At 64.8% G+C, this 26,797-nt stretch overlaps 4 protein-coding genes and 1 long non-coding RNA gene across 7 annotated transcripts; 4 read left to right on the top strand and 1 right to left on the bottom strand.

Annotated features, from left to right (window-relative positions):
* The first annotated feature begins 661 nt into the window (after positions 1 to 661).
* Positions 662 to 4,537, top strand: LOC131590746 (tubulin alpha-1A chain). Its single transcript, XM_058861038.1, has 4 exons — positions 662 to 802; positions 2,311 to 2,533; positions 2,620 to 2,768; positions 3,382 to 4,537. Exons 1-4 carry the CDS (start codon positions 800 to 802, stop codon positions 4,360 to 4,362), a joined length of 1,356 nt encoding a protein of 451 aa, XP_058717021.1. The 5' UTR covers positions 662 to 799; the 3' UTR covers positions 4,363 to 4,537.
* Positions 692 to 11,846, top strand: LOC131590747 (tubulin alpha-1B chain). 2 transcript variants are annotated; one of them, XM_058861041.1, is made up of 4 exons: positions 692 to 802; positions 9,431 to 9,653; positions 9,740 to 9,888; positions 10,679 to 11,846. In XM_058861041.1, the coding sequence occupies exons 1-4, from the start codon at positions 800 to 802 to the stop codon at positions 11,657 to 11,659; spliced, it is 1,356 nt and encodes a 451-aa protein (XP_058717024.1). In that variant the 5' UTR covers positions 692 to 799; the 3' UTR covers positions 11,660 to 11,846. The 2 variants fall into 2 exon arrangements, with proteins under 2 accessions (XP_058717024.1, XP_058717022.1); XM_058861039.1 differs by lacking the exon at positions 692 to 802 and adding an exon at positions 7,719 to 7,851.
* LOC131590769 (uncharacterized) lies at positions 4,655 to 9,420 on the bottom strand. Its single transcript, XR_009280206.1, has 3 exons — positions 8,386 to 9,420; positions 5,518 to 5,630; positions 4,655 to 5,080 (listed from the first exon to the last, which is right to left on the bottom strand). It is a non-coding gene; the product is annotated as an uncharacterized LOC131590769 (long non-coding RNA).
* Positions 11,847 to 12,445: 599 nt separating the features above from the next.
* LMBR1L (limb development membrane protein 1 like) lies at positions 12,446 to 18,168 on the top strand. Of its 2 annotated transcripts, XM_058861031.1 has the most exons (17): positions 12,450 to 12,678; positions 14,176 to 14,260; positions 14,566 to 14,602; positions 14,754 to 14,893; positions 14,989 to 15,092; positions 15,161 to 15,287; positions 15,398 to 15,466; positions 15,623 to 15,687; positions 15,824 to 15,899; positions 16,011 to 16,094; positions 16,286 to 16,362; positions 16,442 to 16,519; positions 16,612 to 16,685; positions 16,790 to 16,880; positions 17,104 to 17,170; positions 17,261 to 17,422; positions 17,503 to 18,168. In XM_058861031.1, exons 1-17 carry the CDS (start codon positions 12,607 to 12,609, stop codon positions 17,559 to 17,561), a joined length of 1,467 nt encoding a protein of 488 aa, XP_058717014.1. In that variant the 5' UTR covers positions 12,450 to 12,606; the 3' UTR covers positions 17,562 to 18,168. The 2 variants fall into 2 exon arrangements, with proteins under 2 accessions (XP_058717013.1, XP_058717014.1); XM_058861030.1 differs by lacking the exon at positions 17,503 to 18,168 and having other exon boundaries at positions 12,446 to 12,678; positions 16,790 to 17,170; positions 17,261 to 17,412.
* A 1,032-nt stretch (positions 18,169 to 19,200) lies between these two features.
* On the top strand, positions 19,201 to 24,184 carry DHH (desert hedgehog signaling molecule). Its single transcript, XM_058861043.1, has 3 exons — positions 19,201 to 20,360; positions 21,849 to 22,110; positions 22,674 to 24,184. The coding sequence occupies exons 1-3, from the start codon at positions 20,049 to 20,051 to the stop codon at positions 23,339 to 23,341; spliced, it is 1,242 nt and encodes a 413-aa protein (XP_058717026.1). The 5' UTR covers positions 19,201 to 20,048; the 3' UTR covers positions 23,342 to 24,184.
* The last annotated feature ends 2,613 nt before the right edge of the window (positions 24,185 to 26,797 follow it).

Below are 26,797 nucleotides of genomic sequence, written 5' to 3'. Positions count from 1 at the left end.
GGACAGGCACAGGGCCATGGCAGGGACGTGGCTGAGAACCAGGGCACTGTGGCATGGCCAGGGATGGGGACAGTGTCCCCGGGGATGGGGACAGGAGCTTGGCCAAGGATGAGAACAGTGTCCCTGAGGATGGGGACCAGGGCGTGGCTGGCTGGGAATGGGGACCAGAGTGTGACAAGGGATGGGAACAAGGGGATGGCTGGAGACAGGAACCAGGGTGTGCCCGAGGATAACCGGGAGCTCGGACAGTGGCCAGACGAGGGGGAGGGCTGCATCGCCGGGGATGGGGACCAGGGCACGGTCCTACCCCGTGTAACGGGGGCCCCGGAACCAAGAGACCCATTCCGGGCAGTGAGAGAACTGGATCGGGAAGAACGGCGGGGGAAGGGGGCCGAGGGGGATGGGGACCGTGGGATGGGGACCCGAGCGTGACCGCTGGCTCAGCCAAGACCGGGGACCGGGGCGTGGCAGGGACGGTGCCAAGGACACAGCCGGGGCCCCTCCGGCGGCGGGCGGGAGCCAGCGGCGGGGCCGGGCCGTGGCCGCCGCAGCCCCCGGGCCCCCCCTCCCGCACCGCCCGGCCTTTGTCTGAGGCTGCGGGGGGGCATTACCTCATTCCGAGCCACCAATGGCCGCGGCCGCCGCCGGCCCCGCCGCCCCCCCGGCCCCGCCGCCCGCCCCGCTTCGCCCCGCCCCGCAGCCGCTATAAAGCCCCGCACCGAGCCCCGCGCTCCGCCGCGCCTCTTACATCGACCGCCTCAGCGTCGGGCTGTGAGACCGCCCCGGACCGACCGCCGCCATGGTGAGGGGTTGCGGAGGGGGTCGGGACCTCCCTTGTCCCTATTCCCACAATCCCTATTCCCTTGTCTCCCTCTCCAGCCGGCCCCATCCCTCCCATCCCCGGGCCCGTCCTTTTCCCGATCCCAATCCCCACCCTCCCATCTTAGTCTCCCGTTTTCTTCTCCCCATCCCGGGCCCCGTCTCGATGTTGTCTCTGGTCCCCAACCCCCCTGAACTCCATTCCCAAGGGCTTGTCGCCGTCCCCCCGCCCTCCCGGGATGAGCCTTCGGCGCCGGGGCTCCTCCCGCACCGGGCGTGGCTCCCGTTACCCCGAGTGAAATGTGTCTCCCGGGACCCAGCCCCGAGTGTACCTCCCGTTAAATGGGCCTGGAAGGGTCTTTCTGCCTCCCCCGGGAGCGACCCCCGAGCCCCCAGCGGGCGTGGCTCCCGTTAAACCGGACAGGATGGGACCCCCAGGACTTAGTGCTAAGCTTCCATAGGGCGTGGCTCCCGTTAAACCGGACAGGATGGATCCCTGGCGCTGATCCACGGTACCGCACCGGGCGTGGTTCCCATTAAACCGGGCAAGATGGGACCCCCGGGACCGAGCCCCGAGCCTGCACCGGGCGTGGCTCCCGTTAAACAGGGCAGGATGGGACCCCGAGACGCAGTGCTGAGCTTCTGTCGGTAGTGGCTATGGTTAAACCAGTGAGGTTTAACCCAGGTTAAGCCCAGGATGGCTCCCGGGGACCGAATCCCGAGCCTGAACCGGATTCGGCTCCCATTAAACGGGGCAGGATGGGTTCCCGGAGCTAAGCCCGTACTGGGTGTGGCACTGGTTAAAAAGGGGCAGGATCGGACCCCCCCATCTTTCGGTACCGAGCCACCGTCCGTCCCTGGGCGTGGCTCCCGTTAAACCGGGCAGGACAGACCCCCCTTTCCCCCCACCCCGGTGCTGAGCCCTCAGCCTGCGCTGGGTGTGGCCCCGGTTTAAAGAGGCAGAAAGAGTCCCCGGTGAGGGGTGGGCAGGGAGGAATGGGTCCCCCCAGCTCTGAGCACCCCATCCCGCACCAGAGGTCGAAGCACGGCAGGATGGGGTCCCCCCAGTCCAGCACTGGGTGTGGCTTTGCTCCGACTGGGACCCGGCTGGGCAGGAGGAGTCGCCGGTGCTGAGCCACGCTGGGGCTTTGCTGGGTCTCAGCAGGGCAGGGTGGGGCAGGACACCCCCGGGGCTCCCTGTCTCACCATGGGCACAGTCCCAGTCCCTCAGGGCAGGATGAGCCACAAGTGCTGAGCTCCCCATCCCCCACAGGCAGGGTGCCAGAGGTGATGGGCGCACGACAGGATGGGACCCTCTGTTCTGGTGGCACCTCCAGACCACGAACAATGGGTGTGTCCGGCCAGGATCTGAACCCATCCAGCCGTGGGGAGGGGCCCTTCCCAACCCGGTGACAGCCGAGACAGTGTTGGGCGGGTGCCAGAGCTGGGGAGGGGGACAAAAGGGGTGATCCAGAGCCGTGTCCCCCGCAGCGCGAGTGCATCTCCATCCACGTGGGCCAAGCTGGCGTGCAGATCGGCAATGCGTGCTGGGAGCTGTACTGCCTGGAGCACGGCATCCAGCCCGACGGGCAGATGCCCAGCGACAAGACCATCGGCGGGGGGGACGACTCCTTCAACACCTTCTTCAGCGAGACGGGCGCCGGCAAGCACGTGCCCCGGGCCGTGTTCGTGGACCTGGAGCCCACGGTGATCGGTGAGCGGGCGGGGGCCGGGCTGGCGGCGGGGCGGGCGCTGGCGGCGGGCGCTGGCTGCTAACGGGGCCCGGGGCTGTCCCCGCAGACGAGGTGCGCACCGGGACGTACCGGCAGCTCTTCCACCCCGAGCAGCTGATCACGGGCAAGGAGGATGCGGCCAACAACTACGCCCGCGGGCACTACACCATCGGGAAGGAGATCATCGACCTGGTCCTTGACCGCATCCGCAAGCTGGTAGGGGCACGGGGGGTGCAGGTGGCGAGCGAGGACAAAGCCTCCATTCTGTCTCGCCCTCCGCTCCAGACTCGCTGGGTTGGGTTTAGATTTAATTTATTAATTAATGTTAATCCTGTTGTGCAGTGGCTGCCATTGGCCGACAGCGGGACGCGGCGCAGCTGGAGCTGGAGCTGCTCCACAGCGCCGCAGCCCCCGGGCGCCGCCGGTGCTGAGCTCGGCAATTCCCTCTTTGTTCCCACTTGGCTCCTGACGTGGCCGAGCCCAGCTGCGTGCGCTGGGGACGGGCAGCCCTGAGCCGGTCCCTCCCAGTCATGTGGCCCTGACAGTCCCCGGTGGTCAAACTTGTCCCCACTCGGCTGCTGAGCCGGTAGCAATTCTGCACTTCAAGGTGCCCCTGACCCCTGTCTCACCCCAGCGGCCAAGCGGCTCCCCTGGGTGATTCACCGTGAGTCAGTGGGTAACAGATGGACTCCGTGCCACCCTGTCCTCCCTGCTGACTCTGGCTCTGCTGCTGGAAAGCCCCCAAATGTCCCTGTGAGGCCACAGAGAGGAAGGAGCAACTTCTGCTGCCTGGAGTAAACATGCATCCCCATCCTGTCTCTCCTTGCAGGCTGACCAGTGCACAGGGCTGCAGGGCTTCCTGGTGTTCCACAGCTTTGGTGGTGGCACCGGCTCTGGCTTCACCTCCCTGCTCATGGAGCGGCTGTCTGTTGACTACGGCAAGAAGTCCAAGCTGGAGTTCTCCATCTACCCGGCCCCACAGGTGTCCACGGCCGTGGTGGAGCCCTACAACTCCATCCTCACCACCCACACCACCCTGGAGCACTCCGACTGTGCCTTCATGGTGGACAACGAGGCCATCTACGACATCTGTCGCCGCAACCTGGACATCGAGCGGCCCACCTACACCAACCTCAACAGGTTGATAGGCCAGATCGTGTCCTCCATCACAGCCTCTCTGCGCTTTGACGGAGCCCTGAATGTCGACCTGACAGAATTCCAGACCAACCTGGTGCCCTATCCCCGCATCCACTTCCCTCTGGCCACCTATGCCCCGGTCATCTCTGCTGAGAAGGCTTATCACGAGCAGCTCTCGGTGGCCGAGATCACCAACGCCTGCTTCGAGCCGGCCAACCAGATGGTGAAGTGTGACCCACGGCACGGCAAGTACATGGCGTGCTGCCTGCTGTACCGCGGGGACGTGGTGCCCAAGGATGTCAACGCCGCCATCGCCACCATCAAGACCAAGCGCACCATCCAGTTTGTGGACTGGTGCCCCACCGGTTTCAAGGTGGGCATCAACTACCAGCCCCCCACGGTGGTGCCCGGGGGCGACCTGGCCAAGGTGCAGCGCGCCGTGTGCATGCTGAGCAACACCACGGCCATCGCCGAGGCTTGGGCCCGCCTGGACCACAAGTTTGACCTGATGTACGCCAAGCGGGCGTTCGTGCACTGGTACGTGGGGGAGGGCATGGAGGAAGGGGAGTTCTCGGAGGCCCGTGAGGATATGGCTGCCCTGGAGAAGGATTATGAGGAGGTGGGGGTGGATTCTGTGGAAGGAGAGGGAGAGGAGGAAGGGGAGGAATACTAAACTCTCAAGGGTGCTGCTTGAACAGGGAACATAAACTAGTTGATGACCCCGCGGGGTCTGTAGCAGTGTGTGCACCGCAGTCTGTCCTGTCAATGGTTTGTGCTTCAATGGAAAGTGTGTGACGGACTCACCCGTCCTCTCCTGTGGGTCTGAATAAAAAGCATTCCCTGTCTTACCCTGGCTCTGGTGTCTTCACTCCCTGTGGCAATGTCCCCACCAGCACATGACACAACCCTGCAGTCCCTGCCTGTACCCAGGGTCTCTACCCTGTTCCTGAGCCTTTGCTGGGGGTTGTGGTGAGCTCAGCACCCCGCAGACCCTCCCAAACCCATCCTCATCCTGCTGGCCTTGCTGCTGTGCCCCCACCCCGAGGGCTGGGGAAGTGGAGAGGGTTGCACCCTCTCTTAGCACCTGGAGTCAAGTGAGCACATTGGGGGCCTTAACTCCTCTGGGTGGGCTGGAGATCCCTGAAGCCTCCTTGTCTGGCCGACGTCTTTGGCACCTCTGTCTCCTCTTCCTGGGCAGGGGAGGGGCTGCATTGCCCTGGGGATGGGGAGGGGGTGCTCTGCCCACCGAAGCTGGGAGTGTTGGGTATGAGAGGGTTCCCTTCACCCAGCTCCGTGTCTGGGGATACATGAGCTTAGCCCAACACCAACCACAACATGTCCTTAAGTTCCTCTGGCTCTTCCAGGGATGAGGTCCCCATTGCTTCCAGACACTGGGGGGGAAGGGGAAATGAGGGGAGCCTCATTGCCCTCCCTTTGCTGTCCTTTCACCCTGCCCCTCACAGCTCCAGAGAGGGATAAATAATGAAGGGGAAGTTGAACGCAGAGTGAAACTCGAGCAGGTGCTGCAGCTGGGGGGGGCCCTGGGACCCTCATTTGTGTGGTGCACCCCTCCCCTTTCTGCACTGTGAGCTCATCAAGTCTGGGCCTTGATGAGCAGTACCTGGGCCAAACCCCCTGAGTTTATCAGCAACACCGTCAGCTCCCAGGAGCTTGTGCTGCCAACTTGATTTTAAGGAGCAGCCCATATGCCACGACATATTTGTTATAGATCTTTCAAAGGAAGATCCAAATTGTGGCCAGGATAGAAAATTAGGGTGACTAAAATGCCAACATTTGCAATGTTATAACCAGCAGGTCCTGAGCTCACCTGGACCACAGCAGGCAGCTCTCAGGGACAGTGAACACACGAATTTGGGATTCTTGGAGGATGAACAAGAGAGCTTGGGCTGATCCCCCAGAACTGCGGGCTCAACCCTTGGCCTGTTGAGAAGACACAAAGGCACTGATGTCAATACTGAACTCAAGGTGGATTTTTCACAGGTGCTTACATCTGTACATGCTCTTCAGGTGTGTGTAAAGGTAAATATTCTATAGCAAATGCGTTAGGAATGTTGCTCTCAGGTTCTTAGGCACTTTAGACTAATAAATAAAATAGAGCTGTGTGTTACTGTTGTGCCTGTAGTAAATTCTATATGAATCTGTTGGTAAATTATTTAAATTAAGCTCTGGATTAAGTGCTCTTAAGCCTTTAGGCTCAAACTGTTGGTCAAGCCCAGGGCTCAGTTTGACAATGGGGCAGGGGGTCCACTCTGCCACTTCTGACTCAGAAGAAGGATCTCAATTATTATTCCATGTTATCCTTTACCAAAGATTGTTTGGATTCTTTCTCATGCTTTCCCAGGCCAGAGTGAGAAGCCTGTGTGACTCAGTTTCACGCGGGCTCTGTTCCCTGCTTGCTTTTTTCATTTAGTATCCACAATTCCATTTTATCTTTGTTGTTTTTTTCCCGTCCCCAGCCTCCCCTTAGGTAATTTTTGACCAAGTTCAGTTTTATACTGATCGGTTTTAAATTTTAGTCCCATTTTCCTCTGTCGGGTTTCACTACCGAGTCATAGAGGGAAGTGGATTTTGTTGCACTTTCACTCTGCCATTAAACCTGCTTTTGCCGGTGATTCGAGCAACCCAAAACACTGTCACAACATCATTTGTAACTCCATTCCAGAGGTGACGTGAGGCGCGGGGAATCTGAGGGGGTGTAAGGACCCCCCTCCCGAAACACCCATTCCATAAACACCAACAAACACAACCGGCAGCAGCTCTGCCAGGACCAGCAGCCAACACCGAACCGAGCTGAGCCCCGAGTGCCACCCGGGACCCCCACACTGCGAGCGGGGTGGGATCCTGGAGCGGGCAGCTCCAGCAGGAGAGGGAACAGCCTCTTCCTTCCCCGTGGGATCGGCGGGGCAGGAGCGGCCATGCGAGGGAAATGGCGAGAGCCACGTCAGCGCTGCAGTGCGGCCGATGCAGCCGCGCCAGCCCGGGCTGGGCTCCGCCGGCGCGGAGACCCCGGAGCGCGGTGGCCCCGGTGCTGCGGGGACCCCGGAGCGCCGTGGCCCCGGTGCGCCGGGAGGGGATGCGGGGGGCTCCTGGCGGTGTGTGCTGCCGAAGGGGCCGCTGGGTTTTCCGCAAAGCTCTTGGCAAAACAGGAAGGCGGATTATTGGGTGCAAATAGCTGCGGGGATTAGATGGGGGCTGGGGATGGTTCCCCCGCCCCGCTTGGCTCCCCCCGGTGCTCTCCGTGGCCTCACAGCCGGGCAGGGAGCCGCTCCACCTTGAGGGGCACAGTGGGACCCCAGCACGCCCCCTGTTTTTATGGCACTCACGGTGGTCCCTCCGTGCTGCGGACATGGCTGAGACAAACCCCACCCTGAAAAGCGGGGTCCCCCCGCCAGAGCGCGATCCCCGCGGGGGGAACCCGGAGCCCCCCATCACAGTGGGATCCAGGGGTGCAGATGAACTTGGGGGGTGCGGGGAGGGGGAAGGGGCTGCGCAGCCTGCAGATGGCCTGGGAGGGACCCCCGGAGTGCGAATAAGCCGGGGCGGGGGGACCGAGCGGTGCAGATGGGGCGGGGGGGTCCGTCCGGAGAAGCCGATTAACAACCTGGGGACGGGGGCGGGGGGGGGACGGCACCGGGCGCGGCAGCACGTGCTGCCCCCCCCATGTCGCAGTTTTCCTCCGCAGCGGAGCCGCACCGGGCGGGAGGGGCGGTGCAGGGGGGGGGCGGGAACGGCTGTGCCCCCCCCGCCCCCATCCTACGCGACAAACACATTACCGGGAGGGCATGAGCAGCCCAGGAAAGTCAGATCCCCCCCGTACCCCGCACTCCCCGTTCGGGGGACCCTTCGCAAGGCGGGGGTGGGGGGTGGAAGGGGCTGCACCCCGCGGCGGGAGGGTCCCTGTCCTTCCCCCACCCCCAGCCCCGCAGCGCGGAGGGCGGAGAAGGCGGAGCGCACCACGCGGCTCAGCCAATCCGCGGTGGGAGAGCGCTGATGGACGGGCGCTGTGACCAATAGAAGCGCGGGGCGGGGGCGCTCGGCCCGCCCCCCGGGCCGGTATATAGGGGGACGCCCGGGGGCGGCGGTAGTTGGTACTTGCGTCGATTCCTTGCTTGTCGGGACGAGTAACCAAGCCGCAGTCATGGTGAGGGCAGCGGGCTGGAGAAATGGGGGGGGCTGGGCCCGGGCCGTGTCGGGGTATAGGAGGAGAAGGCCGGGATCTGGGGAGTACGGAAGATTGGGGGAGAATGGGTGCGGAGGAGAGGAGGGGGAAGGAGTAGCGGGCGGGAGACTTCGGGGGGCGGGAAATAGGGCTGAGTGGTATAAGGGTGGGGGGAACCATGTCGGAAAGTTGGGAGGGGAAGGGGGGCACAGTAGGAGCCGTGGGTGGGTGAAGCAGGGGCTGGGGATGTTGGGCAGGGGTGGAGGGTGAAGTCCTTGATAAGGGGAGCACCCCTGGGGAAGCGTGGGGGGGTCACAGCACTCTTGGGGTGGTCGCACGTGGTCCCTGGTAGCCCACCGGTGGGGGCGGGGTCAGCCCGACCGTTACCGTTCCCGCGCGCGGGAAGGCGCGCGGCGGGGGCACGGCCCCGCCCCTCGCCGGGGGTATAACCCCGCCCCTCCCGCATACTCACCCTTCCCCCCCTAAACCCAGCCCTGGACCCCCCCCAAACCTCACCCCTCCCTGGTTCCGAGGTTTTCTGCGCCCCCCGGCACCCTCTGGAGCCCGCGAGGCTGGTCCCGCTCCGTGGTTCCCGCGGGGGCCATGCGGGCCGCTCTCGGCTCCAGGGCTCCCCCAAGCCCCGGTGTCCCCCCGGGCCGGGGGAGAGGAACGCGCGGAGCAGGTGGCGCGGGGCAGGGAGCGGCCGGGAATGTGCGCGACCCCCCGGGGGTGACGCCATCGGCCCAGCCCCGCGGTTTCGGGTCAGCTGGTGCAGTCTCGGCCTGCGCTCAGCTTCCTCTTCCTCCTCCTCCTCCTCCTCCCGACCTCGCCCTGCCCAGGCTGCCGGGCTGTAAAATGTCCTCCCTGGGCGCCATTTGGGAGCAGATGGTGGCAGCTGCGGGGTGGCAGGACCCCCAGAGCGCTGCCCACAGGTGGCTGGAGTCTGTTCCCGAACACGGATGTCACTCCACACCTCCCTTCTCGGATCCTGCGGGCACTTAGGAAAGCCCAGCCACTCATTGGGGCGGCACTAGGGCACAACTGGGGTTTGGGGGTGCTGAGCTTAAGCCCCTGTGATATCCCAGAGGGAAGGGTCGCAGCTCCCGGGAGGGGCAGGATGAGACCCTCGGAGCTGAGCACACTGCACTGGAGAAAAGGGATGTTCTTTGGGATATCAGGGTGTCCCTAAACTGGGAAAGAGGGTAATGGGCAGCCACCTGCAGAGGGGGCTTAAGTGTCCCTGAACCACACTGGAGCCAGGGATGGAGGGGTCTGGGAATAGTGGGGATCAACAATAACCCAGGGGAACCCAAATTCCTGGCTCAGTGGGGTGTGCAGGATGAAGGGCATCATCTGGTACAGGGTCTCAGCCCCTGGGGAGGGGGAGCAGGATGGGAACACCAAAGCTGAGCACAATGAGTGCACCTCCAGACCCAGCACAATGGGTACATCTGGGCAGGATCTGGCCCCTTCCAGCCGTGGGGAGGGACCCAGGCCAGTAGGTGCTGGGGTGGGACAAAAAGAGGACAAAAGGGGTGATCCAGAGCCGTGTCCCCCGCAGCGCGAGTGCATCTCCATCCACGTGGGCCAAGCGGGCGTGCAGATCGGCAATGCGTGCTGGGAGCTGTACTGCCTGGAGCACGGCATCCAGCCCGACGGGCAGATGCCCAGCGACAAGACCATCGGCGGGGGGGACGACTCCTTCAACACCTTCTTCAGCGAGACGGGCGCCGGCAAGCACGTGCCCCGGGCCGTGTTCGTGGACCTGGAGCCCACGGTGATCGGTGAGCGGGCGGGGGCCGGGCTGGCGGCGGGGCGGGCGCTGGCGGCGGGCGCTGGCTGCTAACGGGGCCCGGGGCTGTCCCCGCAGACGAGGTGCGCACCGGGACGTACCGGCAGCTCTTCCACCCCGAGCAGCTGATCACGGGCAAGGAGGATGCCGCCAACAACTACGCCCGCGGACACTACACCATCGGGAAGGAGATCATCGACCTGGTCCTTGACCGCATCCGCAAGCTGGTGAGTGTCCTGTGGGGTCTCCTCGTGGGGTGGCTCCATCCCTGCGGGGGATATGGGGACAAAGGGAAGCTCCAGGTGTCCCTGAGCAGGTCGTTCTCAGTCCATCAGCACTTTGGGCCAGAGGGTGGGGCTGTCCCAGGAGAGACCTCCTGCCTTCCAGGTGGGACCTGCATGACCCCAGTTGTGCCTCCATGATCTGGATGAGATCATCTGTCAGCCTACAGCACATCCTGCCTCCCTATAGGGTTTGGATTCTCTGAAGTGATCAGGATCAGCCCCTTCCCCTCCCCTTGACCTGAATCCATTTACTCAGGGCTCTGCAACCCCACCAGGCCAGGATGTGCGTTCTGAGCATGGCATGCTGCCAGGGGTGCAATGGGGCTTGTGGGATTCTGTGTCATTTCTGTCCCTGGGAAAACCTTATTTCATCCCTTTTTTAAGGTCATGTGAGGTTTCTCCTTGATCTGGACTCTGATCCTGCTTGACCAACTGCTTATGAGCAGCTGTGCCAAGTGTTTAACTCTTGCTGGGGCAGAGTGGATTCCCCCTTCCCTCAAGCAGATTTACAGGGTCGTGGGAGGAAGCAGCTGGAGGGAGGGGGCAGGAAGGGGTCTCTTTTCCTGAGGTCATGCTGAATGACAGGGTAGTGTGGCTGGAAGTAGAGCTGGCAGAGGTGCCCCAAAATTCTGAGATCCTTGGGGGAAATATTTGCCTTCCTGGGCAAGTCCGTAGCAGCTGAAGTTCAGAGTTACTGACAGTTTGGTCTTGTTTTCCTGTTCCTACCTTGCAGGCTGACCAGTGCACAGGGCTGCAGGGCTTCCTGGTGTTCCACAGCTTTGGTGGTGGCACCGGCTCTGGCTTCACCTCCCTGCTCATGGAGCGGCTGTCTGTCGACTACGGCAAGAAGTCCAAGCTGGAGTTCTCCATCTACCCGGCCCCACAGGTGTCCACGGCCGTGGTGGAGCCCTACAACTCCATCCTCACCACCCACACCACCCTGGAGCACTCCGACTGTGCCTTCATGGTGGACAACGAGGCCATCTACGACATCTGTCGCCGCAACCTGGACATCGAGCGGCCCACCTACACCAACCTCAACCGCCTCATCAGCCAGATCGTGTCCTCCATCACGGCCTCTCTGCGCTTTGACGGAGCCCTGAATGTCGACCTGACAGAATTCCAGACCAACCTGGTGCCCTATCCCCGCATCCACTTCCCTCTGGCCACCTACGCCCCGGTCATCTCTGCTGAGAAGGCTTATCACGAGCAGCTCTCGGTGGCCGAGATCACCAACGCCTGCTTCGAGCCGGCCAACCAGATGGTGAAGTGTGACCCACGGCACGGCAAGTACATGGCGTGCTGCCTGCTGTACCGCGGGGACGTGGTGCCCAAGGATGTCAACGCCGCCATCGCCACCATCAAGACCAAGCGTAGCATCCAGTTTGTGGACTGGTGCCCCACCGGTTTCAAGGTGGGCATCAACTACCAGCCCCCCACGGTGGTGCCCGGGGGCGACCTGGCCAAGGTGCAGCGCGCCGTGTGCATGCTGAGCAACACCACGGCCATCGCCGAGGCCTGGGCCCGCCTGGACCACAAGTTTGACCTGATGTACGCCAAGCGGGCGTTCGTGCACTGGTACGTGGGGGAGGGCATGGAGGAAGGGGAGTTCTCTGAAGCCCGTGAGGATATGGCTGCCCTGGAGAAGGATTATGAGGAGGTGGGGGTGGATTCTGTGGAAGGAGAGGGAGAGGAGGAAGGGGAGGAATACTAAACGCTGGGTTCCTTCTGTCGCTGTCGCATGTCCACGAAATGTCTACTTCAAACACTTGAGCTTCCTTGTGCAGTGCGAGGGGTATTGGCCCCGTGGGCTTGCCCAGGGCTGTGCTGCCCTCTTGGATGTGATCATGCAGTTTTACCATTATCTGTACCGTGTCTGTGAATAAAAGGCTTTAAGAGAAGCTACACTGTGTCGGATACAAACCCTCTGTGTCAGCGCCTGCTCTCGCCCGGGCCGGCTGGCCCCATCCCATGGGAACAGACTGTCCCTATTGTCTGTGCCCAGTGAGGCAGCTGGCACGGTACTGCTGCTATCCGAGCTGGCCAGCCCTTCCCTGCCCTGCGAGCTGGGGGGGGTGAAGCCCCCACATCCCTGGGTTCCACAGGGTGTGGCCTCACCCTGGGTACTGCTGCACTCCTTCATGAGCTGTCCGCGATCCCCCCCAGGGGGGCCGTGACCTGCCCGGTGCCCCCAGCGCTCGGGAGCCCAGCCCTGCCCCCCGCGGCTCTCCGGGATTAAGGCGGCCGGGATTAGCCGTGTCCCGGGATTAGCTCCATCCCTGCTCCCAATGCCGGGGGGCTGCGCTGGGGCTGCGGCCCCGTGGGAGCGGCGGGCGGGCTCCGCCTATCAGCGCGCGGCGCGCCGCGCTCCGGCCAATGAGCTTCGCCTCATTCAGCCCGGGAGCCAATGGGCGGCAGGGGGCGGGGCCTCGCGGGCCCGGTCAGCACGCGGGGAGCGGATGCGCTGTGGCGGGGACCGGACGCGGGGGGCGGGGCCTCGGGAGGGGCGGGGCCAGATCGGCGGGGCCGGGCTGGACCCGGCGGGCTCAGAGCGGCGGACCCGGCGGTACCGGAGAGGCTGGGCCGGGGTGCCGGTACCGGCCTGGCTGTCCTGGCCCTGCCCGCAGCAGCCCCGCTCGGCTCTGCCATGCTGGGCGCGGTATGGCCCCTGTGGAGCAGGACGCGCTGGCCATGCGGGAGCAGATCTTCCACGAGCGGGTCCGCGAGTGCATCGTGAGTGCCCGGGGGCCGCCGTGAGGGCCGGCGGGCGGGGGAAGGGGCTCGGTGTGACGGGGAGAGGTGGAAGGCCCCTCCATGGCACTGTCGGGATCCCCGGTGGCAGCTCTACGGCTGTGGCCGTGCTCCACGCCCCGCGTTTATCGGGGCCAGAGCCGCCGGGGCTGCGTGTGCCCAGCAGATAGCGGGGTCTCGGGGCTGGACCCTGCCGAGCTCCTGCCGGGACCCCTCTGCCCGCTCCAGCAGCCCCAGCTGCGGTCCCGTCCTGCTGGGAGGGCTGGGAGTGCTGGGCTGTGGTGGTGTCAGAGCCGGGCAAGCCCCACGCCGGGATCCTGGCTCTGTCCTTGTCCCCAGGCCAGCAGCTCGGTGTCAGGAAGAAGGGATCCTACAGAACCCCCTAAAGCTCGGGTACCGCAGAGGGAGCCAGCTGGGTCTGCTCTCTGTTCCCACAGGCTGAGGGATGGGGATAACCTGGATATCCTGGTCCTGGCAGGACCTAAGGGCCTTGGGGATGCTGCGTGCAGGGCAGCCAAGTGGGCTGTGAGCAGCAGTGCTGGGGCTCCTGGCCACAGCCACATTTGGTGCCCACAGGAAGGACCTGGTGGCCAGAGCCTGGCACCTCTGCCCTGAAGCCCCCCAGACCTCCAACCTGGGGAGCTGCATCTCAGCCAGGAGCCCCTGGCTTAGCACAGGCAGCACAAAACTTACTTGGCCTGACTTCACTGAGTACAGGAGGGGTTGGGGGGCCCCACATCAGGCAGAGCATTGGTGTGTGGGGCACAGCCCCTGGCAGGAGGGAACCTGCAGCCTGAAACCCTTCACTGGGAGGGAGCAGGAGCAGAAGGACCTGCACTTCTGGGAATCCCGAGCTGGGCCAGCTCTGGGGGCTCTCACCGTGCTGGCAGATCCTGGGGACCCTCAGCCAGGGTGAGAGCACCCCCAGTCCGGCAGAAGGGAGGTGCCACAGCTGCTCCCCACCGCACCTGTGCCAAGGTGGAGGATTCAGGCGACCTTTCCTCATCCTGACGCGTACTCGGTGGGATGAAAGGTCGCCGCGTTCCCTGAACATCGCCTGCTCTGGCTTGACCTCGGCATTCCAGCGGGGGCGGGAGGGACATCGCAGATGTCCTTGGCGCCTGATTCAAGCCCGTTCCCGTGGCTCTGCTGGGTGCCAGCAAGGCCAGGGCTGTGGGATCGGGCACTTCAGGGATGTCCCACGGGGTCAGATTTGCCAGCACAGGCTGATCCAGACCTTCTGGGTGGGCTCTCAGCCCTGTGGCCTGGGTGCTGTGCCAGGGCACCCATGTGTGAACCCTGTGTGCAGCCCCCATGGAACAGATAGGTCTGAGCACACGAGTGGGGTGTAACCAGGGCTAGGAGTGGAAAAACAAATAGGGTGGAGCTGAGGAGCCCCAGGGCCGGCAGCATCACCTGGGGTAGGAGCCAGGGTAGGAGTGCTGCCCTCAGGGCATGCCCACACTCCTCTGCCTGCAGATCTGTGCCCTGCTCTTCGCCAGCCTCTACATCCTCTGCCACTTCATCATAACCCACTTTAAGAAGCACACAGATTTCACAGCAGGTAAGAATGGGAGCTGCCAGAGCCAGGCAGCCCTTGACAGCCACATTCAGCCTCCAGAGGGTTCTTCCTGTTCCTCCATTCCTTTCGGCCTCCCCCAGGAGCCCCGGTCCTGCCACAGCCTGGTTGCTGTGACACCAAGTGCTGCCGGGCACCCACCAGCTGCCCTAGGTGGGAGCAAAGCCCAAATTCCTGGGGAGGATTTCTGCAGCATTTGCGGTGGGGAGGACTTGGGCAGGGGGCAGGGAGCGATGCTCTGGGCAGCTCTACCTCCCCCAGCCCTTTGGTTTGGGATTTTGTCCCTGCAGTTCACGATGACGAGGATGCTGCTGTCAACAGGATTGCGTAAGTTCCTGCTTGTCCCGTTCCCTGACACTCGACCTCTTCCTCAGCCAGGACACAGTGTCCTGTGGGTGCTGGTGACGCTGGGGGGCAGAGCCGGGCTGTGACACCCAGGGGAACCCTGACCTTGAGGTGGTGCTTGTCCCTCCGGCAGGCTGGGGCTCTGTACCTTCACCCTGGCTGTGGCACTGGGTGCTGTTCTCCTCCTGCCCTTCTCCATCATCAGCAACGAGGTGCTGCTCTCCTTCCCCCAGAACTACTACATCCAGTGGCTGAACGGGTCCCTCATTCATGGTGGGTGCATGGGATCACCCTGGGGTGTCCCCAAAATCTGTGGGTCAGCCTTGCCCTGCCTGGGAGCTCATCCCATGCTGTTCCTCCTCTTCCAGGCCTCTGGAATTTAGTCTTCCTCTTCTCCAATATGTCCCTGGTCTTCCTCATGCCCTTTGCCTACTTCTTCACCGAGTCAGAGGGATTTGCAGGATCCAAGAAGGTGGGTGATCCTACACATGTCCCCCCTGTCCCCCACTCTGTGACTCCCCTCTAACCCAGCTCCTGCAGGGCATCATGGCCAGGGTGTACGAGACATCGGTGGTGCTGCTGCTGCTGACACTGCTGGTGCTGGGCATGGTCTGGGTGGCCTCTGCCATCGTGGGCAACGATGCTGCCAGTCGCCAGTCACTCTATGGTGGGTACTGCTGGGCTCCTCTGGGCTCTCCCTGCTCCAGGATCAGACCCTGGCACTGAATGGAACAGGGGATCTCTGGTGCCACTGGCCTGATCTCGCTGTCTCCGCAGATCTCTGGGAATATTATCTGCCCTACCTCTACTCCTGCATCTCGCTTTTCGGCGTCCTGCTTCTGCTGTGTAAGTTGTGTTCCCATGAGGCTCTGGTGGTGCTCCATTACAAATGGGGTCTGGAGGGGCTGTGGTTCATGGCTGAAGCCTCCAGGATCCCTCTGGGGGTGTGGGGAGGGGTAGGATGGCAGGGCACCTCCTGTTCAGCCTCTCCTCTCATCACAGTGTGCACCCCCTTTGGCCTCTCCACCATGTTCACTGTCACTGGGAAGCTGCTGGTGAAACCCCGGGTAAGGGGTCCCCCCCAGTCCCTCTGTCCCAGCTTTGGGGGTGACTGCCCCCAGGGCTGCCTGGTCTCCCACTTCGGGAATGGGGAGCCTTTCATGCAGCCCAGCAGCCACTCACAGGCTCCTCATCCACCCCCAGCTCCTGGAAGACCTGGATGAGCAGCTGAGCTGCACGAGGTTTGAAGAAGCCGCTGTGTCCCACAGGATCCACTCTGGTGGGTGCTGCTGGTTGGGAAAGGGGAGCACAGGGTGGATTTGGGACCCCTCTACCCCACCACACAGGAGCTCTCATCCCCCCTGAGCCTCTTGTGTGTCCCCCCTGGCAGGCAACGCTTCCTGCTGGCTGAATCTGGACATGGAGATGCTGCGGGAGCAATTCTTTGCCATCCGGAGCAAGAGGCGGAAGCTGGGTGAGGAGCCTGGTGGGGGGAAGGCCGGGGCACTGGGTTTCCACCAGCTTGGCACTGGGAGCACTGGTCCCTGGTAGTCCATGCTCGATGGAGGGAGGGTGGGGGCATCCTGGCACCTGGGGGTCCCCTCAGTCTCCTGCCCTGGGGTGGGAGCTGTGCTCCCCTCTCACCTCGGCACATCCTCCCCACAGAGCTGCGGCACCGAGCATCGCCCTGGCAGAGGAACCTGGGCTACCCCCTGGCCATGCTGGGCCTCCTGGCACTGACGGTGAGTGCTGGGCTCCCAGGGGAGCTGGGGGTTGTCCCCATCCTCACCACTGTCCTCACTCCCTCCCTGCTCCTCCCAGGGCATCTCTGTGCTCATTGTCTGCTTCCATGTCCTGGAGCTGCTGCTGGATGATGCTGCAATGCCACGGGGCATCCAGGTACCCGGGCTGGGGGATGGCACAGCTCAGGGTCGTGTCCCTCGCTGCTCTGGGGCCATTCCTCTGCAGCCTGCTCCCTTCTCCTCCTGCAGGATGCATCCCTGGGCCAGGTTTCCTTCTCCATCTTCGGTTCCTTTGGAGCTGCACTGCAGGTTGTCCTCATTTTGTATCCTTCAGGCGGGCACTTGTGTCCCCAGTGATGTCCCCTGTGTCCCCAGCACTGTTCCCAGCGCCATCCCATCCTGTTTTCCTCCTTAACACTCCTTGCAGCTACCTAATGGTCTCCTCTGTTGTGGGCTTCTACAGCTCCCCCCTGTTCACTCGCCTGCTGCCGGAGCGGCAGGACACCCCCCTCACCAAGGTGGGAGCAGCAGGACGGGGCTGGGGGGCTCCTGTGGGGGTGCAAAACCCCGTTCCCCCCAGCAGGTCCCTGTGCACTGCTTGTGCTGTCCCCACGTGGGAGGACGGTGCCTCGCTGCAGGGCAGGACTCCCCCAGTAGTTCCCTGGCATTTGGAAAGCCCCTTCCCCAGCCTGGGGGTTCCCTGCAGCAGCACTGCCCCCCAAACCTCCTCCTTCTCCCCAGATCATCGGGAACTGTGTCTCCTTGCTGGTGCTCAGCTCAGCGCTGCCCGTCTTCTCCAGGACGCTGGGTGAGCCTCCCAGAGGGATCAGGGTGACACCTGGATGGATGTGTCCCCAGGATTGGGGTGCTCTGACCAGTGTACCCCACCCCTGTGCAGGGATCACCCGTTTTGACCTCCTGGGGGATTTTGGCCGCTTCAACTGGTTGGGGAATTTCTACATCGTCTTCCTCTACAACATGGGCTTTGCGGGGCTCACCACGCTGTGCCTGGTGAAAAGGGTCTCCTGGGCCGTGCAGGCCGAGCTCATCCGTGCCTTTGGTGAGGACAGGGACATGAGGACACAGGGAGCTGGGGTGTCCCTGTCCCCACCCTGGCTCTCACACTCTCCCTGTATCCAGGTCTGCACAAGCTGCCGCTGCCCGTGACGCGCTGCCGGAGCCGCAGCAAGCCCTGCTAGGGCTGGGGGACAGGGACGTGTCCTCCCCACTGTGGTGGCCCCCAGGGTGGCTGCCAGCCACAGAGCTGGTCCTGACAGCTCCTGATGCCTCAGGAACATCAGAGCCCCTCAGGGAAAGCCGAGACACCTTTGGGGGTGTCCCCCCCTGCTCTGTCTCAGCGTGTTGTGCTACTGAGCCTTGGCTTTGAGCCACACCCCCGTCACAAACCCCGAGGGGGTGCAGGGTCCCCCCGAGGCTGTGCTGGCTGCAGCCCCCACCCCCTGTTTACATACCTCGTGCAAGGATGGCCAGACCCCCCTGACCCTCCCAGCTGCTCCCTGGGGTCTGGTTGAGTTTTAAATGTCACCCCATTGTCCTGACACTATGGGAGGGGGTCCCGTGCTCCCTTGCCCAGAGTCACTCCACACTCCACCCCTGTGTCACTCTGGGGCTGCAGGGGGGCACTGGTTGTCCCCTGCCCACCCCGAGGCCTTTGGGGTCCCTAATAGGGGGGCCTGGGGTGCAGGAGGCAAGCCCCCCCTCTCCGGCAGCTTGATGTGATGAGTATGTCAGGTCTCTGTTACCATGGAACTTCTTTGGAGAAATAAATAGTGACTGTTTTTTATATAAAAGTACTTCAGTCTGGGGGGTTTATTCATCCCGAGGGCAGGGCCAAGTAGGAAGGGGGCAGGGGTGGGGTGTCCCTGCTTGGGGGGGGGGGGGTGGGGGGTTCAGTCCTGCCCCTCCTTATGGCCCATATGGGGCCATAATTAACCCTCTTCCTGGCTGGGGTTAACGAGCTTCTTCCATAGGTGAGGGCAGCTCCCTGCCTGCTGCCCGGGCTGGGGGACCCCGGGGATGTTGGGGGGCTCCGGGAGGCTTCGGGGTATGGGCTGGGCTCCCCCAAGTGAGGAGCAAAGCAGAGGCTTCACCTCCTGGGATGGAGGGTCCTGCGGCTGGAACGGAAACTGCCCCGGGAACCGGCCCCCCACCCATCCTGCCCCGGCTGGGGCCGAGCCAGGCCGCCCCCCGCCCCCCCAAAGCGGGGATGGGGGGCCCTGGCCCCCCCCCGCCCCCCGGGCTGGGGCCGAGCAGGAAGCACAGGAAACCTGGTTTATATTGCAGGAAATGAGGCCATCGGTGCCCGCGATTTCCCCGCGACCTGCTCTCCTCCCAGTCACCCCGGGCTGGCACCGGGGCTGCGGGGAAGCTGGGGGGGGGGGCCGAGACCCCCCCGACCCTCTTCCAACCCTCCACTACCCCGCTGCTGCCTCCTGCCCCCGCCCGGGCCCGCGGGACCCTTGGGGGCTCCGCCGGGAGCTGCGTCGGGGGGGCACGGTCCCGGTCCCGGTCCCGGGGGTGCTCCTGGAGGCGCCCATGTCCCTGTTGGAGCCTGGTGCCCGTCCCGGAGCAGCCCGGCCCCATCCCCGGCGGTACCTGGATCCCGGTGCCGCTCCGGGGGTGCCCCGGTCCCGGGCCGCGGAGGCTCCGGCCGGGGCAGGGCAGCCCGGCGGGGGCGGCCCCGGGGGATGTGGCCGCCGCTGCCGCCGCTCCCGGGGGCCGGGTCCGAGGCGGGGCCCGGCGGGGCTGCCCAGCGCCGAAGCCGAGCGGCCGCGGTGGGGGCAGCCCGGCCGGGGCGGCTGAGGGCGGGCGCACGGTGCCGACCAGCACCCAAGGCAGCCGGTACCGGGGGCTGGGCCAGGAACGGGGACCGGGACCGTGGGTCGGACCGAACAGAGGGGACCGGGGTAGTGCCAGGGAGCGGGTCCCGGGAGCGGGGCTGTGCCAAGGGGACGGAGCAGGTGCGGATTCCGGCGGCACAGCCTTAGAATAACGAGGGTCCTCGGTGCGAGGGACAGCGGGAAGAGAAGTACCGGGACTGCGAGAGCGGGGTCCCCGATCCCAACAGGCGGTGACAGGAGAGGTCCCAGGACCAGAATCGCGGCGTTCGGATGGGATAAGGGGGGGTTCCGGTACCGGAGCGCACTGCGGGGACCGTGGAGAGGAGGCGGCATCAGAGTTTGGGATTTAGACGGGAAGGGGGAGCAAGCTCGGGATAAGATCCCGGTGCCGGTCCTGGGGCAGCCTCAGGAGCCCGGTGTCCAGTGCCAGGGCAGTGCCCGGAGCCGGGTGCCGGTGCCCGGTGCTGGGACGCAGCTCTGCGAGGGTTTTCCCTGAGGCTCGGGCTGGGTCGGGGGCTCCCCCGGAGCGGGGTGCAGCTCCGGGCGGGGGGTGCCGATACCGTGGGCGCGCAACCGGCGGCGCTCCGAGTGGGTGGCGGCACCGGCGGGGGGGTACGGGGGGGCGGTCAGTCGTCCCGAGCTGCCGCGGATCCCGCAGCAAGGACGGGACCGTGGGTGTGAGAAGGAAACGGCGCCGACCCGCCCCTGGCACCGCGACCATCTAAAAGCTCCGGGGCCGCCACACCGGGACCATGCCCGCCCCAGCCGCCCGTGCCCCCGGTGACTGAGCGGGACCCGCGGAGGCAGCGGAGCCCGGCGGGCGGGATGCCCCGGTGGAGGCCGCTCGCCCTCGTCCTGCTCGGGCTCGCCGCCTGCCTGCTGGCCGCGCCGGTGCTGGGCTGCGGCCCGGGTCGGGGTCCGGTGGGTCGGCGGCGGCTGGGGCGGCGGCAGCTTTCGCCTCTGCTCTACAAGCAGTTCGTGCCCAACGTGCCCGAGCAGACGCTGGGGGCGAGTGGGAAGGCGGAGGGCAAAGTGCTGCGGGGCTCGGAGCGCTTCAGGGACCTGGTGCCCAACTACAACCCCGACATCATCTTCAAGGACGAGGAGAACACGGGGGCGGACCGGCTCATGACCGAGGTGGGGGCTGCGCCCGGCCCGGCCCGGTCCGGCCTCGCTCCCGGGGGCGCGGGGGCGCGGGGGTGGTGGAGGGACGGGTGGGATCACAGCAATCCTCGACAGGGCTCATGGACCTTTCTCAGTCGGCACAGACCCTCTCAGGGGCTCACGGAGCATTCCTGGCCCCCACCGATCCTCTCCAGGGCGCCCCGATCATCCCGGGGCTCACGGATCCCGCCGAGTGGCACCGACCCTCCTCGGGATCACGGAGCCTCCCGGGGTGCAGGGTCCCTGCCGGGGCCGCGCTGTACCTCACCCCGGTCCCCTGCTCCCTTCCACGGCCCTTGGCAGCGGCGCGGCAGCGCCAGAGCCCCGGGACGAGGCGGTCCCGTCGCGTTGTGCATTCGGGACCGCCGGGGATTAACGGGATGGCACCGGGGGCACGCGGTACCGGCGGCTCCACTCCCCCTGCGCCCCCGCGCCCCGGCCCTAAGGTCAGCGGGGGGGGGAGGCCCTGGTACCCCTCTCCTCGGGGGGAACCCGGGGCTACGGGAGCCCGGGACGCGCCGCGCTCCCGTCGGGATGCTCACGGTTGCCATGGCGAGGGGCGGCTCCGCGGTCGCCATGGCGACGGGGGATGCTGCAAGTGGTCCAGGCGGCGCCGGCAGCTCCCGCGAGCCGGGACGGCGGAGGCGGCGGGGCCGGGGCGGCGGGGCCCGGCGGAGCCGCGGGCGCGAAGCCGGCCCGGGGTGCGGGTAGCTGAAAGGGCCCTTTGTGGCCGCGGCGGCATTCCCGGGGCCTGAGGTCAGCTCCGGGCTGGAAAGCGCCTATTGTGGCCGGGCCGGGCCGGGCCGGGCCGAGCGCATTCCTGCCCCCCCGCCGCTGCCGCCCCCCCCCGGCACGGCTGCCCCGGGCCCGCGCCCCGCACTCCCGCCCCCGCGGCCCCGCGATCCCGGGAACCGCTTTGTTGAGCGGGGAACAGGGGGGCACTGGGGCACTGAGGGACGCTGTGACCTCAGCGACTGCGGGGGGGACAGCTCCGACCCCTGCACCCCATGGTGATGCTGCTGATGATGGGGAGAGGGACACGGAGCTGCCTGGGACACCCTGCTCTCCCCGTCAGCCCAGACTCAGGGCTGCTTCAGGGTCAGCTTCCCCCCAGCTCTGCTTCACAGCCTCCCCATCAGGTTAATCAGTCACTGCCGTGGCTGCGGGGAAGGTGACACCGTCCCGGTGCCCGTCCCGGTCCCTTGCCTGTTCTGCCCGGCTGCACGTGGAGCAGCTCCACCACGGAACCCCGGGGCACGTTAACGTTCAACCTGCATCCAGGCAGGGGGGCAGCTCGGCTGTGACCCTCTCTGCACCCTGGGGGGCACCGATTCTGCCCCCACAGCAGCTCCTTCGGGGCTCAAAGCCCTTCACAGGCCTGGTGTCTGTCTGTCTGTCTGTTCCTGTGGGGTCCCTGTGTGTTGTGGAGAGGGTGACACCGGTGCTGGCGTGTCCCCACAGCGCTGCAAGGAGCGTGTGAACTCGCTGGCCATCGCGGTGATGAACATGTGGCCGGGGGTGAAGCTGCGGGTGACAGAGGGCTGGGATGAGGACGGGCATCACCTCCCCGACTCTCTGCACTACGAGGGCCGGGCGCTGGATATCACCACGTCCGACCGCGACCGCCACAAGTACGGCATGCTGGCACGCCTGGCCGTGGAGGCCGGCTTCGACTGGGTCTACTATGAGTCCAAGGCACACATCCATGTCTCTGTCAAAGCAGGTACCACACAGAAGGGGCTGCCATTCCCATAATCATCCCAGCCCACGGCCTTGCAGCCCCTGCTGCTCCCCCTTGATATCCTGGATCCATGTCAGATTATTGCTCTGGTTGGTGTCTGGCCCCAGCCCAGCTCCCCCTGCCCTACCTGGCTCCCCAACGGGCAAAAGCCTCCCTTTCCCCTCCAAATTTTGGCCAGATGGAGACAGCCTTGTGGTTCAGCTCCTGGTGAGGGGAATAGCAATGCAGGCCCCAGCCCTGCAGGCCCCAGCCCCGCAGTTTCTCCAGCCAGCAATTCCCATCCAGTCCAGAAATGACAATTGACAGAAAGTGAAAATGGCCATAAATGTCACCGTTCCAGGCCGGAACAAAGGGCATCAGTGCAGGGTGGACAAAGGGGCCCTGCAGCATTCAGGAGCTGCATGCAGGAACTGGGGGAGCTTTGGAAAATACCCGCTTTGTTCTGGGGGTGGTTTGGGGGTCTGGGGTTGCCGTTTCCCCTCTGGAGGTGGTGGCCCGGTGGAGGTGGCTGGTGGGGACACCGATAACTTTCTCCATCCTCCCAGATAACTCGCTGGCCGTCCGCACCGGTGGCTGCTTTCCCGGCCACGCCACCGTGACGCTGGAGAGCGGCGAGCGCCGGGGCCTGGCTGAGCTGCGCCAGGGTGACTGGGTGCTGGGCGCCGAGCCAGGCGGGCGCCTGGTGCCCACCGAGGTGCTGCTCTTCCTCGACCGGGACCTGGGCCAACGCGCCTCCTTCGTGGCCATCGAGACGGCCAGCCCAGCGCACCGGCTGCTCCTCACCCCGTCCCACCTGGTGTTCGCGGCCCGCGGGGCGGCCAACGGCTCCGCCGCCTTCCTGCCCATCTTCGCTCGCCGCGTGCGCCCGGGTGACGCCGTGCTGGCCCACGGGGCTGGCGGGCAGGGGCTGCGCCCCACAAGGGTGCTGAGGGTCTCTCGGGAGGACGGCGTGGGGGTCTTTGCCCCTCTCACCTCCCACGGCACCTTGCTGGTCAATGGGGTGCTGGCATCCTGCTACGCCGTCCTGGAGAGCCACCGCTGGGCCCACCGGGCTTTTGCCCCCCTCCGTCTCTTCCACGGGCTCCTCTCACTGCTGCCGGCGCACCCCGAGCTGGGCAATGGGACGGTGCCGGAGGTGGGCATGCACTGGTACTCCCGCCTGCTCTACCGCCTGGCTGGGGGTGTGCTGGGCCAGGAGACCCTGCAGGTGTAGGGGTTCCTGCCCCCCCAGTTAGCACATGGCAGGCGATGCCGCACACTGGAAACGGGGGGCTCCAGCCCTGGGCACCCCTCGGAGCCGGGGAGGAGGGACAGGGGCACCCCCGTGCTGTGGGGAGGTTGGGGCTCAGCGCTGTCCTGGGGTGATGGAGTGTCACGGGGTGGCCCAGGGACCTGGCTCAGCCCTGTCCTGTGTCCCAGAGCCCCCCACAGCTGGGTCCTCACACCCAGACCCCCAAATGCTCTCCTGGTATTTATTGCTTTATTAACCACTGCACTGGGGCCGGGGTTGGTGCCTGTCAAGCCACATCCCGGCACCACCAAACCCCGTCCTAGGGCCAAATCCAGCTGGGAGGATGCCAAAAACACCCCAAAACCAAGCACTTGGCAGCAGTTCCTACCTGTCCCCCTGCTCTGGGTCTGTCCCTGTCACCCACAGCGTCCCTGTGCACCACAGGGCGGCTGGACGGGGTGTCTGCCATGGGCACCGGGTGTCTGCCGTGGGCACCGGGTGTCTGCCGTGGGCACCGGGTGTCTGCTGTGGGCACCGGGTGTCTGCTGTGGGCACCGGGTGTCTGCCGTGGGCACCGGGTGTCTGCTGTGGGCACGGGCACCCTGTGCCAGGTCCAACTCTAACTATGCTAACTGCTAACCCACCCTGCTTGAGAGTTTTATTTTTCTATTTATAAATGGTAATATAAATGTCCCCCATGCCTGCCTGTCCCAGCAGCGAGGCTCACCCCACGGGGCAGGGGGCAGCCTGCTTTTAACCACTTCAGTTTAAAAAAAACAAAAGAAATACTACTATTTAATTGTTTGGGAAAATAAAGAAATATGGCCCTATTGAAACTGTGGCTGGAAGTGAGGGATGTGTGAGGCTGGGCTGAGGAGTCTGGAGGGGCTGGAATTGACCATCTGAGGGGGCTGAGCATCTTGAGGAGCTGGAGTATCCCAGGGTCTGGGGGTCACTGGGGTGGGGGTCAGGCATCCCGAGCAGCTGGAGTATCCACCTGAAGTATCTTGGAACTGGGTAGGGCATTGCAGGGGGCTGGGGTATCCCTGGGGGTTTGACATCCTGGGCCTCTGAGTGTTCCAGGTGCTGGAGTAGGGAGCCCAGTTCCCCCTGGCCTTTCTGGACCTCAGATGGGCAAAAATCTCACTTTTCCCTCTAAATTTTGGCCAGATGGAGACAAGCTCATGACTCAGCTTCTGGGGAGGGGAATAGCAATGCAGCCCTCAGGGGCTGGGGTATCCTCAGAGGGGCGTGGGTCCCTGGGGCTGGAGTTGGGCAATGTAGAAAATTGGGGTATTTCCAGGCTGGGGGGGTCCCTGAGGCTTGAGTTGGACATCACAAGAGGCCGGGGATCCCTGGGACAGGGGTCAGGCATCCTAAAATATCCCTGGGGGCCTGAGGGTCCTAGTGCTGGGGGAGGCTGAGGTGAGGGTCTCGGGGAGCAGGAGGTGGCTGTGAGTGTTCTCGGGTGTCTCGGGTGTCTCCGGTTCGGGACAGGTTGGGGTAGCACGGTGGGGGAGGGGGTCAGGACCAGGACACCCCTCCCCCCTTCATTCACACTCAGAGGCGCGACCACCACGTGGCCACGGCCCTTCCCTCCGTTTTCATGAATGGAGATCCCCTCCGGCCAGGGCGCCTGCGCGGCCGCTTAGCCCCGCCCCCTCTCCCGGCGCAGCCAATGGGAGAAGGAGGGCGGTGTTGTGGTCACGTGCGGCCGCCGGTGTAGTGGCGGCGGCCCCGCCCCCCCGGCTCGTTTATTGCGCCGTTTGCCGCGCCCGCCCGCGCCGCCGCTCCGGTTCCCATCCCGCACGGTTCCCATCCCCGGTTACCGCGGGACACCGCGAGGGGACTCGGCCTGGGGGCGTCCTGCGCTCCCGAGAGGGGCGATGCCCTCTGCGGAGGGCGGCCCTGCCCTCCGGGGGTCTCTGCCCGGGGGTGCGTGGCAGCGGGGCTGCTCCCCTGGGGATTAGCGGGGACGGCAGGTGCACCGGAGGGGTTCGGCACGGTGGGTCCGCACCCCAGGATGGGGTCTAGGGCCGTGTTCAGCCTCCACGGAGCCGTGTCCCCTGGAGCCCCTCCCGGGAAGGGGTTCCTGTCTCCCCGTCCGGCTCCGTCCCCTGCCCCGGGGTGGTGCCGGGACCACCCAGCCGTGTCATTTCCTTCCACGCAGGTAAAACCTCCCTGGCCCACCAATTCTTAGGTGCTGGGGGCTGAGGTGCCCTTGGAATGAGGTGGAAGTGGGTCTGAGCCTTGAGGGGAGGATTCGGGGGTCCCAGGCAGCCCCCCATACCTGGTGCCACCATTGCAGCCTACACCAAGGTGGAGGTGGTGGGCAAGGATGAGTTCCAGCTGCAGCTGGTGGACATGGCTGGGTAGGTAATGCTGGGGCAGTTTGGGGGGTCTTGTGAGGCTGCTGGACTCCCAGCCACCCCTGCTACTGCCTTTGTCCCCTCTCCTCTCCAGCATGAGAACACCATCCTGCATCACTGGCATCCACGGCCATGTCCTCGTTTACTTGGTGACATCCTTGAGTAGCTGAGGAGCTCCTGAGACCGGGGAATGAATCACCCAGGACAGGGGGAAGAAGTGCCTGGATGTCCCCTTGTCCCCACAGCTTCCAGGCGGTCACAACCCTCCACAAAAAGCTGTACAAGAGCAGGGGGAAGACCCGATAGGTGCTGTCCGTCCTGGAGAGGGGTGGCCAAGGGTGGTCGGGGCCCTGATCCCCCCTGTGCCTGCAGCATGCCCGTGGTGCTGGTGGGGAGCGAGGCAGACCTGGCCCTGCAGGGGGAAGGGGGATTCTAGGGGTCCCACATGTGTGTGTGTCCCGGTGGCACATCCTGCCTGTCCTCTGCTCTGCTGTGTCCTCAGCTGGGCAGTGAGGACAGATGAAGGGAAGAAGCTGGTGGAGTCATTTGGAGCCATTTTCCTTGAGTCCTCAGCCAAAGAGAGCCAGGTCTAGGGGACAGAACCCACCTGGGGCTGGGAACGGGGTTCCCAATGTGCTGGCACTGATGTCCCCTTGCCCTCAGGTGACCACGTGTCCTTGGACCACCATTTAGAAGTTCTCTCCAAATTTGCCCTAAACCAGGACCCCATGGGAGATCTTCATGAAGCTCATTGAGGTTGACCGAATGGACAATTCCTCTGGCAGATCCACAGCTGCTGCCTGATGTGATCCCTGGGATGGGGCAGGATCCCTGGATGCATCAGACCCTTCCCCAGACCACAGCAGTGGCTTTGGGGAAGCCACATGGTCCCGCTGTGGTTTGGAACCCCTCATTCTGCACAGGCTGTGGGGCTCACAGGGGGCTGGGGGTTCTGTCCCAGCCGGGAGCCCCCCAGCTCATCCCTGCTGTCCCCAACATGCACAAGGACAGGTCGGGGCCATTCCTGCTCTGGCAGCCAGGGCTCAATGTGGGTGTTGTTCCCAGCGCG

The sequence above is a fragment of the Poecile atricapillus genome, chromosome 35 (genome assembly GCF_030490865.1).
Source record: "Poecile atricapillus isolate bPoeAtr1 chromosome 35, bPoeAtr1.hap1, whole genome shotgun sequence".
Lineage (NCBI taxonomy): Eukaryota > Metazoa > Chordata > Aves > Passeriformes > Paridae > Poecile > Poecile atricapillus.
Note: the sequence above shows the minus strand (reverse complement) of the source record. Positions and strands in the feature narration are given on the sequence as shown.

Coding starts and splice junctions, on each gene's coding strand:
- LOC131590746 (XM_058861038.1), top strand. Junction 2,534..2,619: donor CCTGGAGCCCACGGTGATCG/GTGAGCGGGCGG, acceptor CTGTCCCCGCAG/ACGAGGTGCGCACCGGGACG. Junction 2,769..3,381: donor TTGACCGCATCCGCAAGCTG/GTAGGGGCACGG, acceptor CTCTCCTTGCAG/GCTGACCAGTGCACAGGGCT.
- LOC131590747 (XM_058861041.1), top strand. Junction 9,654..9,739: donor CCTGGAGCCCACGGTGATCG/GTGAGCGGGCGG, acceptor CTGTCCCCGCAG/ACGAGGTGCGCACCGGGACG. Junction 9,889..10,678: donor TTGACCGCATCCGCAAGCTG/GTGAGTGTCCTG, acceptor CCTACCTTGCAG/GCTGACCAGTGCACAGGGCT.
- LMBR1L (XM_058861030.1), top strand. CDS start 12,607: ATGGCCCCTGTGGAGCAGGACGCGCTGGCCATGCGGGAGCAGATCTTC. Junction 16,095..16,285: donor GAGCAAGAGGCGGAAGCTGG/GTGAGGAGCCTG, acceptor TCCTCCCCACAG/AGCTGCGGCACCGAGCATCG. Junction 16,520..16,611: donor CAATGCCACGGGGCATCCAG/GTACCCGGGCTG, acceptor CTCCTCCTGCAG/GATGCATCCCTGGGCCAGGT.
- DHH (XM_058861043.1), top strand. CDS start 20,049: ATGCCCCGGTGGAGGCCGCTCGCCCTCGTCCTGCTCGGGCTCGCCGCC. Junction 20,361..21,848: donor CGGACCGGCTCATGACCGAG/GTGGGGGCTGCG, acceptor GTGTCCCCACAG/CGCTGCAAGGAGCGTGTGAA. Junction 22,111..22,673: donor CCATGTCTCTGTCAAAGCAG/GTACCACACAGA, acceptor CCATCCTCCCAG/ATAACTCGCTGGCCGTCCGC.